The 18,716-nt window shown below is 45.4% G+C and overlaps 1 protein-coding gene across 2 annotated transcripts in view; it reads left to right on the top strand.

The window, feature by feature from the left end:
* Positions 1-18,716, top strand: part of LOC126215033 (PHD finger protein 14) — a 185,090-nt gene that overhangs the window by 127,140 nt on the left and 39,234 nt on the right. For both annotated transcript variants that reach the window (XM_049941664.1, XM_049941665.1), the window contains exon 15: positions 7,745-8,037. In XM_049941664.1, the coding sequence (XP_049797621.1) occupies positions 7,745-8,037 (293 nt within the window). The remainder of the gene's footprint in view (positions 1-7,744; positions 8,038-18,716) is intronic.

The following is an 18,716-nucleotide window of genomic DNA, read 5'->3' on the forward strand; positions in this document are numbered from 1 at the left end:
GAGACACTTAAAGTAGTAAATGAGTTTTGCTATTTGGGGAGCAAAATAACTTATGATGGTCGAAGTAGAGAGGATATAAAATGTAAACTGGCAATGGCAAGGAAAGCGTTCCTGAAGAAGAGAAATTTGTTAACATGGAGTATAGATTTAAGTGTCAGGAAGTCCTTTCTGAAAGTATTTGTATGGAGAGTAGTCATGTATGGAAGTGAAACGTGGCGATAAATAGTTCGGACAAGAAGAGAAAGAAGCTTTCGAAATGCGGTGCCACAGAAGAATGCTGAATATTAGATGGGTAGATCACATAACTAATGAGGAGGTATTGGATAGAATTGGGAGAAGAGGCATTTGTGGCACAACTTGACTAGAAGAAGGGATCATTTCGTAGGAAATATTCTGAGGCATCAAGGGATGACCAATTTATTATTGAAGGGCAGCGTAGAGGGTGAAAATTGTAGAGGGAGACCAAGAGATGAATACACTAAGCAGATTCAGAAGGATGTAGGTTGCAGTAGGTACTGGGAGATGAAGAAGCTTGCACAGGATAGAGTAGCATGGAGAGCTGCATCAGACCAGTCTCTGGACTGAAGACCACAACAACAACAATCGATATTACTTCCTTAGGTCTACCTGCGTTTCTTTCAAGAAGTTGCTTCTCCTGTCTCTGGTTAAATTCAGTAAATAGTTGATTAACGTGAGTATTCAAAGAGCTAGTGAGTTCACTCTTTAAATCTAAGTTCAGATTTTCTACCTTATTATTAAGAGAGTCACATTCAGTCTTTAACAAAACTATATTTGCCACTTGACTGTTCAAGGTTTCTCTCTGGGCATTTAAACTAGAATGTACTAAACCTATTACTTTTCTTAGAGCTTCATTCTGAGCATTTGAATCTGTTCTTTGATCATCTGATTTAGCACCTTGGTCATCTAATCTAGCATTTAGTTCTTGTCTTAAAGTGGTTGAAATTGCAATCTGTGCATCTAATTTTTCACTCAAAGTCGCAATTTGTACATTTGCAGCTGCTCTTTGTGTTTCTAATTTTTGACTTAAAGTGGCACTTATTAACTTTACTAACTCCGTCCAGTCTGGCACTCCCCTCTCGACATCCCCAGCCGTGGCTGGCTCTGAAGTTGTTCCACGTTGTTGTTCCTGATCCATAGTTTTATTGATCTTAGACCTAGTAATCATTTAAAGCAAATTCACCACAGAGTGGAATACCTATAATAACAGTTTATCATGCAATCGTCCCCACAACTTTACCAAAAAATTATTGTTTTACGCTCACCCGGCTTAGAGTTCTAGCTGTATCGGTGAGCAGATTTGTAATCAGTGCCGGTGGTCAGCGCCGGTGCCGGCGGCGTCAGACGTCGGTTTCAGCATTGTCGACGGCGAGCGGACGCGGAGTTAGCACCGGTGAGCAGCAGCTGGTGCAGTCGGTGTCGGTGGCTGGTTAATGTGTCGGCATTGGCGCAATTTACGTGTGTGGAGACTGCTTACTCTCCGCACTCGATCTTCTTATTTGAAATGTTGAGGTCTTCTGTCCAGTTTTCTCCGCTATTACGTTCTCACATCTTTTACAGCGTTGCACACGGAACTTTCGTCCATTTGTTCATTGGACTCGATACGATTTCTGGAAGCAGTTTTCGTATCTTGTTAGGCCTGGTTGCTATGGCAATGCCTAATATCTTCTTTCCTTTTCAGTTTTCAAATCCCCATTTTCTTCGTGTGCTGTCACTTAGGTCACCACGTTCTAACAGTTTTCAGGCAGCAGGAGACAGCGTGGTACTGGGGTGCGAGACACACGTCTCTCGCAGTTGGCTCACGTATTGTGTGCAGCCGATCTTCTTCTCGGGTCAGACGGCTGCGTCAGTGTTCACAAACTCTTCTTCTCCGAAGACTGTAGCTGGTTAAAGGAATTTCAAAATAGACTCTTCTACTCTTGAAATGAGTCTGTCCTCTCAGGATACTTTTGTTGTATTTTCATCTCCTCAGTAAAACAACTTCACAAGAGCGTCCAGCTCTCGCGAGTCAGCCCTGTCTCGGACCATTAGATACTAACAGACACAATTACAATATGTGTGGTTTAATAACCACTATAAAACCAGTTCCTGCTTCTCATAAGTCCAGCACCAGAAAATCCAATTTAAATGTCTTTAGTCAATACGTAATTCATTTGTTCACAACAATACAGTTGTTACACCATCAAAGAATAGAGCGTGCTTGTTCCTCGTACTGGACATACAGCTTCTATGGCGCGTGCTGCAAACACTCGTTTGCGTCGATTGACCGTGACTGTTGCACTTTTTTCCCGATACACGTCCATCCCGCACACACAAAAACTGGCAGCGCGGTAGACAATCTCCACTCTCCCACCCTATTACTTAAAATATCGTGTGTTCGAGGTGGTGGAAAGCTGAGTGTCTCTAGAACTTACACTGAAATTCTGGAGGCACTACACTATTAACGGCTGTCAGTCTCGACACTAATATTTTCGTAATTGTCATCTTCAGCGTACGTGGATGTTCACGGGAACGAAATACTGTAACCTCGGGATTTGTGCTGCACGTAACCTGTGGAGTACCTTAAAAATCTTTAAAGTGTACGGAAAGATTTAATCTTGCCGAATTCTGTACCCTCTCACTCGAAGTAGAATTCTGCTGCCGGCTCGGCCTACACGTTATTCTCGCTCGTCCTCGCGACTTTCCTGCTCCTCACCCCCTGCTCCCCGGGTCGTGTTCCCGTGAAAAAAAGACACAGGTACGAGGCCCGTAGCAAAAATCTGTCTGCGTCTCGTATTCTGGCCGTATCAGTGACGTTTCTTACTCCTTCACTGGTTGAGCCACTCGTGAGAGCAGCCGCAATGTACACTAACCTCGCCGGGACTGCCACACGGCTTCCCACTCGAGTGACTGCCTAACTTTAGGCTGTGGCCAGGAGACCGGATCACACGGAGACAGAGCACACGTCTCGATATAAGGTGGTCGACTGTGTGACCCTCCTCGTCCAGATTCTCGCCCTGTGCCCGAATGCGAACTTATTTGAATTGTACCGATGGTAACTGATCCCTACGGTCTCTGCTGTCCCTCTCCTTCTCCCATTCCTGCCTGCCTCTTACCCCACGCCACCTACTCATTCCATCTGTTATTTTCTCTTTCTATCTCCTCTCTCTCAGTAGTTGCCTTCCGTACCTATGTCCCTTATTCTCAGTCATCACTGTCACCCCTGTACTGTCTTTTCTTCTTTCCGTCCTCTCCCCCACCCCTCGCCGCTGCAAAAAACCGTAAGTAAATTCCCCATGCATACCACAGCCTATTCACAAGTTTTCCGGGTTGGTACTACCATTGATAAAGCGAGCTATTGGTCCCAAACTGTTGTTTGGGTCTGTTCAAAAGTAATCTCAATAGCAGGATATAGCTAACTTCCAGTAGCATTTTTGCACCGTATTTGTCTGTACCCCTTTACAAGGAGGAAGCTAATGTCAGAGAGGTGAGTTCAAGATATGTACTAAAATTGGAATGAGGATAAGAAGTGGTGTAGCTGTGACATATCGGATACCTATACGTGTCAGCTCACATCGGGGATCTCCACTGGGGACCTACGTCTTCGATCTCGTTACGAGCGTCCTGTCGGAAGTATTCGGGATCGGACATCTCGCTGCGTGTGGTAGCGGACAAAATTGTTTTGTGTAGCACTGGCAGATTGGTGCGGAGTGCAAACTGGAAGACTGGAGGGGAGCACTGGCAAGACAGAGGCCTCGATCAGAAGGAGAAAAAAGAGGAAACGAGGAAGGTGACGTGGGCACTATGGACGGGCAGAGCCTAAAGGGGATAGACCGCTTCAAACATATCGGATCAAATGTGGCAAGTAATGGAAATCTGGATTCTGAGCTAGATCACAGAGTGCTAGGGAGATGGAGGAATTGGTAAAGGAAGTCTGGAATCGTCTGTGACAAAAATAAGAATGTCAGAGTCAAGGGAAGGCATGTAAGGCCAGCATTATTGTATGTAGGAAACACGCGGGCAACAACCAAAAGATGGATGTACTCGAGATGAAGATGTTGAGATGGATGTGTGGAGTCTCGATTCCAAATGAGGAAATCTGCGGAACTCTAAAAGTGTCCGAGAAAGTGCTGGAGATAAGACTCCGACGGTCCAGACGTACCCCGAGAGGAGATCGTATTTTTGTCCCGAGGAGAATGACGGAGATGGCTGTGGAAGGCTCTGGGCAAACAGGAACACTCGAAAAGAGAACGGCGAGCTGCATTCGAGAGGATCGGAAGGAAAAGAACTGACGGATGACACGTCGGACTGAGAAGATTGGGAGAAAGTTACCAGAAGTGTCCACTTAGTGTTAAGTGTGAATAGATGCAGAAGAAGAAAAAAGTTATTTGTATCTCTGTTGTGAATGATTTATTTTCCCCCGCCACCTTACCAGCTCTTTATTTCACTGTTCTGGTTTGCTACTTTTACGTCTGCTTGTGGCTTACACCACCCCTTCTCAGGTCTTCCTCCTAGCATTGTCGTCATGAGTCCAGTTAAAGTGCAAGTGGCGCACATCTCACTAGCACTCTGCCAATATTCTACTGTTTCTCTCTGCAATTATGTCCGAGCTTCCTTTTTCTTCCCACATATACAGTTCTGCCGAACTCTATTTGAGTTTTCCGAAATAATTTCTCCTCCTCATTTTATAAATTTGAACGGCTCGGCGACACTGTAAACTCGTTTCTGCTCTCGTCGTGTCTAAAGTTATGCTCTGAGCACACTACCGCTTCAGAGCACTCGATCCACAGTTCCCGTTCTGTCCCGTCCCCGCTGTTCTGACCGCCACTTCCTGCTTATTCCGCTCTTCTCGCTAATTCGGACAGCTCTTCACGCACTCTCGACCACCGACTCTAGCATCTTGGACCTGAATGCCTTCCCCTCCCCCTTCCCCTACTGACAAAGGCTGTGGCCGAGAGCTACATGCGAGTGTCTTTTAATTGTCCCTGTCTGCAACCTGAAGTGTCTTCTTTATGGTAAGTAGCAATCTATCTTTTGGTACATTGTTGATGTCCCTACCTGGAGTTGCTCAATTATTTGAAACCGAAACATTCAAAATGTGTGGAAATTAAAATACAAAATAACAATCAACTTATGGCAAAAGTGGACATGATCAAATACCTAGGACTAAATGTAGAAAAGAACTTAAGCTGGAATACACGTATTGGCTTCCTATTATCAAACAAATTAAGCAGTTTTGCATTTTCAATGCAAATACTAGCAAATTCTACTGACTTAAGTCAACAAAATTGTGCGTGCCAATCGAAGACTGATTGTCCGAGAGATTGCAGAAGAATGTAATATTTCAGTAGGATCTTGTCATGAAATCCTGACACAGCATTCTAAAACGCATCATGTTGCCGCCAAGTTTGTCCCACGGCTCGTGAGTCAGAAAAACCTGTATCTCGTAATCTGCAAAGAGCTTTTGGATTGTGCAAATGAGAAAGAGATGCTCCTTAGGGGAATTGTAACTGGTGATGAGATGTGGGTCTACGGTTATGATGATGATGAGGCCAAAGTTCAATCTTCCCAACGAGTCGAGAAAGATTCTCCGAGACCAAAAAAGCTTGTCAGCTCAGATCAAATGTCTGAGCTGTGCTAATCATTTTCTTTGACTTTGAAGCATTAGTTGACCACAAATTCGTGCCACAGGGACAAACTGTTAATCAGTGCTACAATCAGGATGTGTCGTGACATCTATGAGATAATGTGGCGAGACAGTTTGTGGGTCGTGCATCACAATAATGCATCCACATATTTATCCCCATTGGTGCATGACTGTTGCACAAAAAACAAAATCAATGTGCTGTCTCCTCCTCCATACTCTCCAGACTTGACCCCTGCAGACTTTTTTTAATTCCAAAGTTGTAAACTCCATCGAAAGGATGAAGATTTTCAACAATAGACGAGATAAAAGAACATTCACAGACGGAGAACGTGCGCAACAAATAAAAAATTTTGTGGACAGATTTCCAGAATTCTCTGAACAGACCTCGTGTAACATGAGAAATAAAAATAATGTTATGTAACCTAAGCACCAGTTGAAATTACATACATGGACTCCACAGTTTATGGGGATGACAATATATGACAAGTTAATGGGCAAAACATATTTAATACCAAGCTAGAGATTGTAGAAACTAGACTACAGCAGATTCTGTGCGAGAAGTGCTGCTATTCAGTAGAAGAATTCGTAAAATAGGACAAGAAGTAATTAAATGTTAGATTTTTTAATTGTATGTATTTATAACAAAATTTTATTATTGTTATTGTGCTATTTGTTAATGTCAGCTGTTGTACGGTTTATGGTGAAATTTTACCACAATTTTGACCTGTCTCCTGTACCTGAATGAAATGATTTAGATTACGTATGTTATGAAACTAATAAACCACAGGTCACCTTCCTTTTAAAATGCCACCAGCCTGTCTGTCTCTCTGTTCAGAGAAAGGGACCATTAGTTCTGAAACGACAATTTTACTACGACACGCATTTATCGGCTACAAAAATGGTAAATACTTGTCCGGAATTATGTACTTAATTTAATAGTGCCCCCCATGAACCATGAACCATGGACCTTGCCGTCGGTGGGGAGGCTTGCGTGCCTCAACGGTACAGATAGCTGTACCGTAGGTGCAACCAAAACGGAGGGATATCTGTTGAGAGGCCAGACAAAGGTGTGGTTCCTGAAGAGGGGCAGCAGCCTTTTCAGTAGTTGCTGGGGCAACAGTCTGGATGATTGACTGACCTGGCCTTGTAACACTAACCAAAACGGCCTTGCTGTGCTGGTACTGCGAACGGCTGAAAGCAAGGGGAAACCACAGCTGTAATTTTTCCAGAGGGCATTCAGCTTTACTGTATCATTATTCTGTCAGAGACAGCGAAGGACTTGCAAGAGCAGTTGGATGGAATGGACAGTGTCTTGAAAGGAGGATGTAAGATGAACATCAACAAAAGCAAAACGAGGGTAATGGGATGTAGTTGAATTAACTCAGGTGATGCTGAGGGAATTAGATTAGGAAATGAGACACTTAAAGTAGTAAAGGAGTTTTGCTATTTGGGGAGCAAAATAGCTGATGATGGTCGAAGTAGAGAGGATATAAAATGTAGACTGGCAATGGCAAGGAAAGTGTTTCTCAAGAAGAGAAATTTGTTAACATCGAGTATAGATGTAAGTGTCAGGAAGTCGTTTCTGAAAGTATTTGTATGGAGTGCAGCCATGTAAGGAAGTGAAACATGGATGATAAATAGTTTAGACAAGAAGAGAATAGAAGCTTTCGAAATGTGGTGCTACAGAAGAATGCTGAAGATTAGATGGGTAGATCATATAACTAATGAGGAGGTATTGAATAGAATTGGGGAGAAGAGGAGTTTGTGGTACAACTTGACAAGAAGAAGGGATCGGTTGGTAGGACATGTTCTGAGACATCGAGGAATCACCAATTTAGTATTGGAGGGCAGCGTGAAGGGTAAAAATCATAGAGGGAGACCAAGAGATGAATACACTAAGCAGATTCAGAAGGATGTAGGCTGCAGTATGTACTGGGAGATGATGAAACTTGCACAGGATAGAGTAGCATGGTGAGCTGCATCAAACCAGTCTCAGGACTGAAGACAACAACAACAATTTAATAGTTTCCTCAGTAGAGTTTTTCAGTGTATTTCAGTTTCACAGTGAAGTGTTATAACATCCTTACGGCGTGTCGGCAGATCAAACCGATTCCGCTGCCGCCGGGAGAGGTGGCCTCTCCGACAGGTGCACAGCAGATGTTCGTGGCGACGTCGAGCACGGAGACGTTCGCAGTGACGTCTCCCCCGCAGCCGACGGTCGCCGCCATCGTGGCTCACCAGCAGGCCGAGGTGCAGCGGCGCTCCAGCGGGGCGAGCAGCGTCACCGGCGGGGCCGGCCCCGGCTCTGCAAACAGGAGGGGCCGCGGCGATGCCGACGTCATGACGCGCTGTGACGTGTGCGGCGGGCCGGGCAGCAACCAGAACCTCGTCAGGTGAGGCGTGCGGCCCAGTGGACGTAGTGGTCGCACAGAGATACAACATTTGTCCTCCAGTTACTTTTTCTCGAGCAGAGGTAGTAGTCTAGTGCGACATTTTCGGCTGCTGTTCGTCACAGTTACTTTTTCGACATTACGGTCATTGTCGAGTATGAGATTTCGTGCCTACACGTGTGTCATAAAATTTAAAAATCTTCAAGTATGTGTAAAGTTCAAGCACTGAAATCCACTATCATTTTTGTACCTTCGTCACTATATTCCACGAGACAGTATACTGTTGAAACTTCCTGGTAGATAAAAACTGTGTGCCAGACCGAGACTCGAACTCGGGACCTTTGCCTTTCGCGGGCAAGTGCTCTACCGACTGAGCTACCCAAGCACGACTCACTGCCAGGAAGTTTCATATCAGCGCACACTCCGCTGCAAGAGTGAAAATCTCATTTTGGAAACATCCCCCAGGCTGTGGCTAAGCCATGTCTCCGCAATATCCTTTCTTTCAGGAGTGCTAGTTCTGCAAGGTTCACAGGAGAGCTTCGGCAAAGTTTGGAAGGTAGGAGACGAGGTACTGGGAGAAGTAAAGCTGTGAGGACGGGGCGTGAGTCGTGCTTGGGTAGCTCAGTCGGTAGAGCACTTCCCCGCGGAAGGCAAAGGTCCCGAGTTCGAGTCTCGGTCCGGCACACAGTTTTAATCTGCCAGGAAGTTTCATATCAGCGCACACTCTGCTGCAGAGTGAAAATCTCATTCTGGCAGTATACTGTTGTGTACACATTTGTATCAAAGTATTGGCTAATAATATTGAGTCAAGCACATAAAAATACATACAAAAAGTTTACCTGTGTGTTGTAGTATTGAAAAACATTCTGTCTTATGAATACACTACTTTTAAACATTTGGTAAAAGTTTCATAGTTGGCTCTGCATTTTTCGTAGCTGGTGTAAAATATACGCGTGTAATGCACGTCAAAATACTCACCGCAGTCTTGCCCGTTGTCTTACTTTTATTTTCTTAATTTACCTTGCGTTCTACTTTTTATGCTGATACGTATAAATATGGTGGTGATGTAAACATTAGGTAACACTGCAGATTACAGTCTTGTACCACAACCAAAATTTTGCAAGAAGGAGGGGTTCTAATACCATGTGCTAGCTGAACACATCAGTGCTGCTGCCAGCTAAAAAATTGTTAATTTTTGTGGTAGCAAATTAGGTTCTCAGTTCATTTCTTCAACATAGGTAACTTATACATCCGTAGTGTGAGACACAGGGTTCCACAAGTTTCGTAGACTGGAGTGCAAATGTCGATAAACAGATGGCATGCGATGTTCATTGTTACAGTGCTTAAATGCTAGTTTTAGTTCCTACTTGTGTCTCTTGAGAACAGTTTATATTCTATGAGATGGCACAAAGTTCATAGAAAGAAGTAAAGAGTGTTGCCAACAGATGACGGACGCTCTTGAATGTTACATTGCTAGTTTTACTTGCTACTTCTGATTTCTAATTGTGTCTGAAATCACAGGCAGATACCGAAAAGAATACTGAAAAGATGTTATTGTGAAAAACTGTGACTTCGCAGGAAGAATTGTAGCAGATGTGTGATTTCTTGCCCACCTCTGCACTCCAAGGCTCGAGTGGAGTCGTGTACTCTGGTGGTATGACATTCGACAAGGTCCAGTCTAACATGTGGCAAGAAATTAGGAATCCCTACTAATTCAAAGGAAAATTAAAAACGTACTACATTAGCCATTCTTTCTATAAATTATCTGAATAACAAGATTCGGATATTGAAAGATTGTTAGTTACAAGGCAGGTAGCAACAATGTTTGTTACAAAATTATATGATGAGTGGCAATGCACTGTTTTTTATGAATTTCTGAAGGTGGTATGGAATGTCAGAGATTCTAATGCCAGATATTTAAACATTTTCGCATGTGTTTAAGCATGAAATCTTACACTTTAAAATGACCTAAAGTTCTCACCTGAAATGCTGATGACTAGAATTAAAAAGACAATCGAAGACTAAACTGTTGTATTTAAAAAACTTGTTCTCTAATTCCAAACTGTTTCTGTGCTGATAGGAGTGTGAATTTGCTAGTACCTGCAGTAACCATAATTTTCAGGACACACAATATCTACATCTACATAGACAGTCTGCAAGCCACCGTATGGTGGCTTCTATCTCTTCTATCACTACTAGTCAGTTTCTTCCTTGTTCCACTGGCAAATAGAGCAAGGAAAAAAAAAAAAAAAAACGACTGTATATATGCCTCCATTTGAGCCCTCATCGCCTTCTCTCCAGGGATTCCCATTTGAGTTCATAAAGCATCTCTGCAACACTGATGTGTTGCTGGAACCCACGGGTAACAAACCCTAGCAGCCCACCTCTGAATTGCTCCGATGCCTTCCTTCAATCTGACCTGGTAAGGATCCCAAACACTCGAGCAGTACTCGAGAATAGGTCACACCGGCATCCTATATACGGTCTCCTTTAAAGATGAACCACTCTTTCCTAAAATTCTCCGAATAAACTGAAGCTGAGCATTCGTCTTCCCTACCACAGTGCTTACATGTTCGCTCCATCTCGTGTTGCTTTGCAATGTTACGCCCATATATTTAAATGACTCGGCTGTGTCAAGCAGGACGCTAGTAATACTTTACAGGTTTAATCTTCCTACTCATCCGCATTACCTTACACTTTTTGACATTTAGAGCTAGCTGCCATTCGTCACACAGAATGGAAATTTTACCTTAAGTCATCTTGCCTCTCCCTACAATCACTCAACTTCGACACCTTACCGTGCACCGAGACATCGTCAGCAAACGACCACAGATTGCTGCCCACCCTGTCCGCCAAATCATTTATGTATATAAGGAACGACAGTGGTCCTATCACACTCCCCTGGGGCGATCCTAACGATATAACGATATCCTTGTCTCTGATGATCACTCACCGTCGAGGACAACGTACCAGATTCTATTATTTAAGAGCTCTTCGTGCCACTCACTTATCTGTGAACTTAGTCCGTGTGCTCTTACCTTCTTCAACAGCCTTCAGTGGAGCTCCGTGTCAAGTGCTTTCCGCAAGTCCAGAAATACGGAATCTGCCTGTTGCCCTTCGCCTACATCTACATCTACATCCGTACTCCACAAGCCACCTGACGGTGTGTGGTGGAGGGTAGCTTGAGTACCTCTATCGGTTCTCCCTTCTATTCCAGTCTCGTATTGTTCGTGGAAAGAAGGGTTGTCGGTATGCCTCTGTGTGGGCTCTAATCTCTCTGATTTTATCCTCACGGTCTCTTTGCGAGATATACGTAGGAAGGAGCAATATACTGCTTGACTCCTCGGTGAAGGTATGTTCTCGAAACTTCAACAAAAGCCCGCACCGAGCTACTGAGCGTGTCTCCTGCAGAGTCTTTCACTGCAGTTTATCTATCATCTCCGTAACGCTTTCGTGATTACTAAATGATCCTGTAACGAAGCGCGCTGCTCTCCGTTGGATCTTCTCTATCTCTTCTATCAACCCTATCTGGTACGGATCCCACACTACTGAGCAGTATTCGAGCAGCGGGCGAACAAGCGTACTGTAATCTACTTCCTTTGTTTTCGGATTGCATTTCCTTAGGATTCTTCCAATGAATCTCAGTCTGGCATCTGCTTTACCTACGATCAACTTTATATGATCATTCCATTTTAAATCACTCCTAATGCCTACTCCCAGATAATTTATGGAATTAACTGCTTCCGGTTGCTGACCTGCTATATTGTAGCTAAATGATAAGGGATCTTTCTTTCTGTGTATTCGCAGCACATTACACTTGTCTACATTGAGATTCAATTGCCATTTCCTGCACCGTGCGTCAATTCTCTGCAGATCCTCCTGCATTTCAGTACAATTTTCCATTGTTACAACCTTTCAATGTACCACAGCATCATCCGCAAAAAGCCTCAGTGAACTTCCGATGTCATCCACAAGGTCATTTATGTATATTGTGAATAGCAACGGTCTTACGACACTCCCCTGCGTCACACCTGAAATCACTCTTACTTCGGAAGACTTCTCTCCATTGAGAATGACATGCTGCGTTCTGTTATCTAGGAACTCTTCAATCCAATCACACAATTGGTCTGATAGTCCGTATCCTCTTACTTTGTTCATTAAACGACTGTGGGGGACTGTATCGAACGCCTTGCTGAAGTCAAGAAACACGACATCTACCTGTGAACCTGTGTCTATGGCCCTCTGAGTCTCGTGGACGAATAGCGCGAGCTGGGTTTCACACGACCATCTTTTTCGAAACCTGTGCTGATTCCTACAGAGTAGATTTGTAGTCTCCAGAAAAGTCATTATACTCGAACATAATACGTTTTCCAAAATTCTACAACTGATTGACGTTAGAGATATAAGTCTATAGTTCTGCACATCTGTTCGACATCCCTTCTTGAAACTGGGGATGACGTGTGCCCTTTTCCAATCCTTTGGAATGCTACACTCTTCTAGAGACCTACGGTACACCGCTGCAAGAAGGGGGGGGGGGGGGGCAAGTTCCTTCACGTACTCTGTGTAAAATCGAACTGGTATCCCATCAGGTCCAGCGGCCTTTCCTCTTTTGAGCAATTTTAATTGTTGCTCTATCCCTCTGTCGTCTATTTCGATATCTACCATTTTGTCATCTATGCGACAATCTAGAGAAGAAACTACAGTGCAGTCTTCCTCTGTGAAACAGCTTTGGAAAAAGACATTTAGTATTTCGGTCTTTAGTCTGTCATCCTCTGTTTCAGTACCATTTTAGTCACAGAGTGTCTGGACATATTGTTTTGATCCACCTACCGCTTTGACATAAGACCAAAATTTCTTAGGATTTTCTGCCAAGTCAGTACATAAAACTTTACTTTCGAATTCATTGAACGCCTCTCGCATAGCCCTCCTCGCACTACATTTCGCTTCACGTAATTTTTGTTTGTCTGCAAGGCTTTGGCTATGTTTATGTTTGCTGTGAAGTTCCCTTTGCTTCCGCAGCAGTTTTCTAACTTGGTTGTTGTACCACGGTGGCTCTTTTCCATCTATTACGATTTTGCTTGGCACATACTCATCTAACGCATATTGTACGATGGTTTTGAACTTTGTCCACTGATCCTCAACACTATCTGTACTTGAGACAAACTTTCATCCATAGTTCTCAGTGTATCATGCGAGAAAAGGACAAGCTGCGTCTTGTACGAGAGATGCTTTCTAAAGCTGTGCTGATTCCTGAACATAAGCTTCTCAGTCTCAAGAAAGTTTATTACATTCAAACTGAGAATAAGTTCAAGGATTCTGCAGCAAACAGAAGTTAGGGATATTGATCTGTAATTTTGCGGGTCCATTCTTTTACCCTTCCTATGCACTGGAGTCACCTGCACTGCGGTGTTATTGATAGTCCTATAATCACACGATATTTCCCAGGTGCATTCACAATTGGAAATGTTACTTCACTGTATTAAAAAAAGAAGACAAATGACGGTAACGAGTAATGACCAATCTTGATTTTTCCTGCTGTCTCAAAAATATTGGTAAAGGAGATGTACAACTGTGTAACAGTATTACTTGGATAAAAATACCTTGCTTATATAGAATCAGCTCGTGTTTCACAAATAAATCAGTGAACCTTTATTTATTTATTTATTTATTTATTTTTATATTCACTGGCCAAGTCCGTAGTGCTTTTCATAATATACATCTTGTTTCTGGTCTGTTCACATATCTGACTAGGGCATTTGACTTAGTGAATCACTTGTTGCTGCTACAAAATCTGGAGTCATTTGGGATTAGAATATCAAAGTACTGCGCTGCACGTGTTAGCCCTGTACTTAGCCATATTTGTAAGTCTTCCTTTAGGAATGGTCAGTTTCCTGAACGATTAAAGTACTCAGTAGTAAAGCCACTTTATGAAAAGGAGAAGGGAATAATGTAGACAATTTTAGACCTATTTCTATACCATCAGTGTTTGCTTAAGTTATGAAAAGGCTTGGCTTTAGAAGTTTCTTTTCTCTGTAAGGTACTGGATGGGTTAAACAACAGGTTTCGAATGCTAGGTATATTTTTTGATTTAATTAAGACATTTGATTGTGTGGATCACAAAATATTGTTCCAGGAATGGGACCATTACGGAATACAGGGAGTAGCTCACAATTGGTTCTCCCCTTACTTTAACAACAGAGAGACCCCCCCACACCGCCGCCGCAGGGGCCTCACCACTCTTTGGCGGGTTAGTCCTCGGCTACCACAGGGCATTTTTTCCCTTTTGTGCTGCATGTCTATCCTCTCGCTCTTCATTTTCCCCTCCTTTGGGGAACACATCTGGGGTATCATTGGGAATGTTCTGCATTCTGTCACTGACGTACGAACAGTCTCCCTTTTATTTTTCACCCACTTTTCATTTGTTCGTTTCCCTTTTACTCTCATTCCTCCCCTTCGTCATTTGAGGGTCCTCTTGTTTCTTTCTTCCTCCCTGTGTACTCCTGAAGGCCAGCCCATGCATCTACCGCGTAACAGGCGACCGGGTAACGCGCGATTCCCGGCCCCAGGTCGACAGGTAGGGTTCACACGTAACCCCCGCCCCCCCCCCCCCCCCCTCTCCCCCAGTACAGGCCGTGCCCAGGGAGGGTGATTGCCTGAGCTGTAACCTCCCCAAATTGCCGATCGGTCTCTCTGTCAGGTGTTCGGGAGGTGCGACCTGAGGTGTGAACAGTCACCTAAGGCAGGTGCGCCCCCTCGTGAAGGGGGCCCCCAGTCAGAAGGAGCGTGCCATCAGAGACTCTGGCAGTTGTGGGGGATTTCCTCGTGACGAGTCAATCACATTCCCATACATTGTCTACAAAACGCAAACGTAATGAGGCTAACGATTCCAGTACGGTTCTTCGTGGTCTCGCGTACTGGAGACAGTCAGTCCTTCACCACGTCAAATCCGTTTATTATTCAGAAATATGTTGATACAATTGCTGGCCCTGTGAAATCCTGCTCTCGTTTATGGAATGACACTTTGTTTTTGGAGACCACTTCTGATTCTCGAGCACGACAACTGCTTGCTGCCTCGCTTCTCCACGGCTACCCTGTCTGTGTCGAGGCACACAGAACTTCGAATTCTTCCCTCGGTGTAACTTACACGAGGCTGCTCGACAGTTTAACCGAGCCCGAAAGCCAATCTAACCTCTCTGATCGAGGTGTCACTGCCATCGGTCACGTAATGATAAAGGTTGATTGCTCCTCAGTGCACACCCACACTCCCTTTCTCACCTTTGGTGCTTCCATCCGAGCTCAGAGCAGGCTATGAGATTATCACAGTCCAGCCGAACATTCTGGACCTGGTACAATGCTACCAGTGTCATCATTTCAACCACATTAGAACATCGTGTCTACACCCAGCCAAATGTGTCACCTATGGTAGGGATGCACACGGGGCGATTGTCCGCCTCCTTCTCCCTGCTGTGTAAACTGCGACGGCACCCGTGCCGCCGTCTCTCGGGATTGTCCCGTGTATCTCGATGAGTGGGCTGTTCTAGAGATCCGGGTAAGGGAAAAGGTGTCTCAGCCAGTCGCTCGCAAGTTACTGGCTAGTTGCAAACCGTGCATTCTCCCGTCTGGTACCTATAGTTCTGTTCTTGTTATTCATCGCTCCACGGAGGACACGGACACGCAGACGTGCGACCTAAAATTCGGCCCTGAGGTTGTGCCCTGTAGCAGCGAGTCTTCACGGGCTGGCTCTCGGCAGCTGCCGAGGTGACAGTCCTCCGTCGTTTTCTCATTGTGACTCTCAGATGGAACGTTCGCAACCTTTGGTCCTACAGAGAGGATTTACGGCTGCTTTTAGCTTTGCAGCATCCCCTTGTACTCTGCCTTCGAGAAACGTTATTGTGCGCCCTCACGACCGCTTTGAGCTTTCACATTACTTCCCGATTCGTTTTGACCTTCCCCCTGAGGTCAGCATTCCATCTCGTGGGGGCGTCGTGCTGCTCGTATGGGAGGGTATCCAAAGTCGACCCGTCTCCCTGCCTACCCGTCTTCGAGCTCTTGCAGTTTGCTTTTTCCTACCTCGCCTGACTTTTTCCTTCTGTACCATTTATGCCCCTCCGTCATTCCGTGTCACTGGGGAGACTTCCTTCAGCTTATTGGACAGCTACTTGCCCCATTTCTGCTACTCGGTGACTTTAATGCGGATCATCTCCTTTGTGGTTCTCCCAGGATCTGCCAGAGAGGTACCCTCTTGGCTGACCTTCTTAACCAACTCAATCTCTTCTACCTTAACACTGGAGCACCCACTTTTCTTTCTGACTTCTCGCTCACGTATTCGCATTTGGACCTCTCCTTTTGCACAGCCCAGCTTGCCCACCATCTTGTGTGGTCCGTTCTTTCTGACACCTACTCGAACGACCATTTGCTGTGTGCTCTGTGTCTGCTGACTCCTACCCCATCCGCATACGTGCACAAGTGGCAGTTTACTAAGGCCGGTTGGCAGCTTTGCTCCTCCCTGGCAAAAGAACGAGATTTCCCCAGTTGTGATGACCAGTTGGACAATCACACCAGCGTTATACTTACTGCTGCAGAACATTCCATTCCTCGCACTTCCTCTTTACCACGTCTTGTCCTCGTCCATTACGGGACTGAGGCATGCCGTGATGCAATTTGCACACGGAAACGTGCTCTCCGTATTTTTAACTGTCATCATATGGCGACAAAGTGCATTCGTTATGAATAGATGCGTGCAAAGTGTTATAGCATTCTTCGGGATAGCAAACGAGGTAGCTAGATTTCATTCACAAGTTCCAGCCCTTCCTCTGTCGTATGGTCCAACCTCCGACGGCTCTTTTGGGGCCGAGAGCCGTTCTCCCATTTCTGGCCTCATAGTAGCAGATAATGTTATTGTAGACCCTATTGCTATCTCTAACACCTAGGGCCACCATTTTGCGGAAGTTTCGAGCTCTTCTCGCTATCACCCTGCCTTCCTCCATCGGAAACGAGCAGAGGAGGCTCGGGCGATACCCTTCTCTTCTCTGAATCGTGAGTGCTACAATGCCACCTTCACTATGAGGGAGCTAGATCGTGCTCAGTTCATCCCGATCGTCCGTCCTGTGCCAAAAGCCATTCACATTCGGATGGTGCACCACCTCTCTCTGCGGGCAAACACTTTTTGCTTAACACGTACAACCGCATCTGGGCAGAGGGCACATGTCCTGGACTCTGGCGTGAAACCACCGTCATACCTGTACCTAAGCCCGGTAAGGTCGAAAACGGTAAGGTTCTAGCTGCCACCCACCTCTCTTTCCAGATGCATTTGCTAGGTGACGGAACGCGTGATTTGTGCCCTGCTGGTATGGTGGCTCGAGCCTCATAATTTACCGACGAATGCACAGTGTGGATTTCGAGCACGGTGTTCTGCAGTTGACCATCTCCTTACTTTGTCCACCCGTGTCACAAATGGTTTTCTGCGGAAATCCCAGACTGTGGCCACGTTTTTCTATTTGAACGTGGGGCTTCCGTGGCCACCTGCCCTGTTTCCTTCAGGCTTTTTTAAAAGATCTACTTTTGATGGTGCGTGTGGGTTCTGCCTTGTCGGATACTTTTATCCAGGAAAACGGTGTGCCTCAGGGTTCCATCCTGAGTGTCAACCTCTTTGCTATCGCCATTAATCCCATCGCGACCTGTCTCCCACCAGACATCTCCGGCTCCCTTTTTGTTGGCGATTTTGCCATCTATTGCAGTTCTCCGTGAACCTGTCTTACTGAGCGGCATCTAGAGTGGTGTCTCGATCGTCTTCACTCCTGGAGCGTTGACATTGGCTTTCGCTTTTCCACTGACTTGTCCGTATGAATTTATGCCGACAGAAGTGGTTTCTCCCACCGTGTCTACATCTTGGGCCCGTTGCCCTTCTGTTACTTGAAACTATGAAATTCCTGGGGCTCATGCTCGATAGGAAACTCTTGGGGTCCTCCCGTGTCTCGTACCTGGCAGCCCTCTGTACACGGTTCCTCAATGTCCTACGTGTCCTCAGTGGTAGTTCCTGGGGTGCCGATTGAATCACCTTCCTCCATTTGACCGCTCCCTTGTCTGTTCAAAACTCGACTACGGGTGCTTTGTTTATGCGTCTGCACGCCCATCCGTGTAACACTGTCTGAACACTATCTGTCATCATGGCATCTGTTTGGCCACAGGTGCTGTTTACACCAGTCCGGTTGAGAGTCTGTATGCTGAAGCTGCCGAACTACCACTGTCCTACTCCCCCGACTTTCTTCTCGGCAGGTACGCGTGCCATTTGTCTGCCGTGCGAGGCCACCACTCCTGTGCCTCCTCCTTTGATGATCCCTTTGATTGTCAGTACGGGGCTCGTCCCTCTTCCCTGTTACCTCCCGGAGTCCGCTTTCGGCACTTACTACGGCAGCTTAACTTCACACTACCTGCAACTTCCCCGACGGGTGTGAACCCTTCACCACCTCGGCTTCGTGAAGTGCCCCGTGTTAACCTCGGCCGTCATTCACTTCCTGAGGACACTACTTCAGCCTCGGTCTATCACCTTCAGTTTTACGACCTTCGAATGCAACTTCGCGATAGTACCTTTTTATACACTGACGGCTCTCGGACTGACTGTGGGGTCGGGTGTGCCTTCATCATTGGCACCCTCATCTTTCGCTATCGGCTTCTGGCATGCT

The sequence above is a fragment of the Schistocerca nitens genome, chromosome 12, assembly GCF_023898315.1.
Source record: "Schistocerca nitens isolate TAMUIC-IGC-003100 chromosome 12, iqSchNite1.1, whole genome shotgun sequence".
Taxonomy (NCBI): domain Eukaryota; kingdom Metazoa; phylum Arthropoda; class Insecta; order Orthoptera; family Acrididae; genus Schistocerca; species Schistocerca nitens.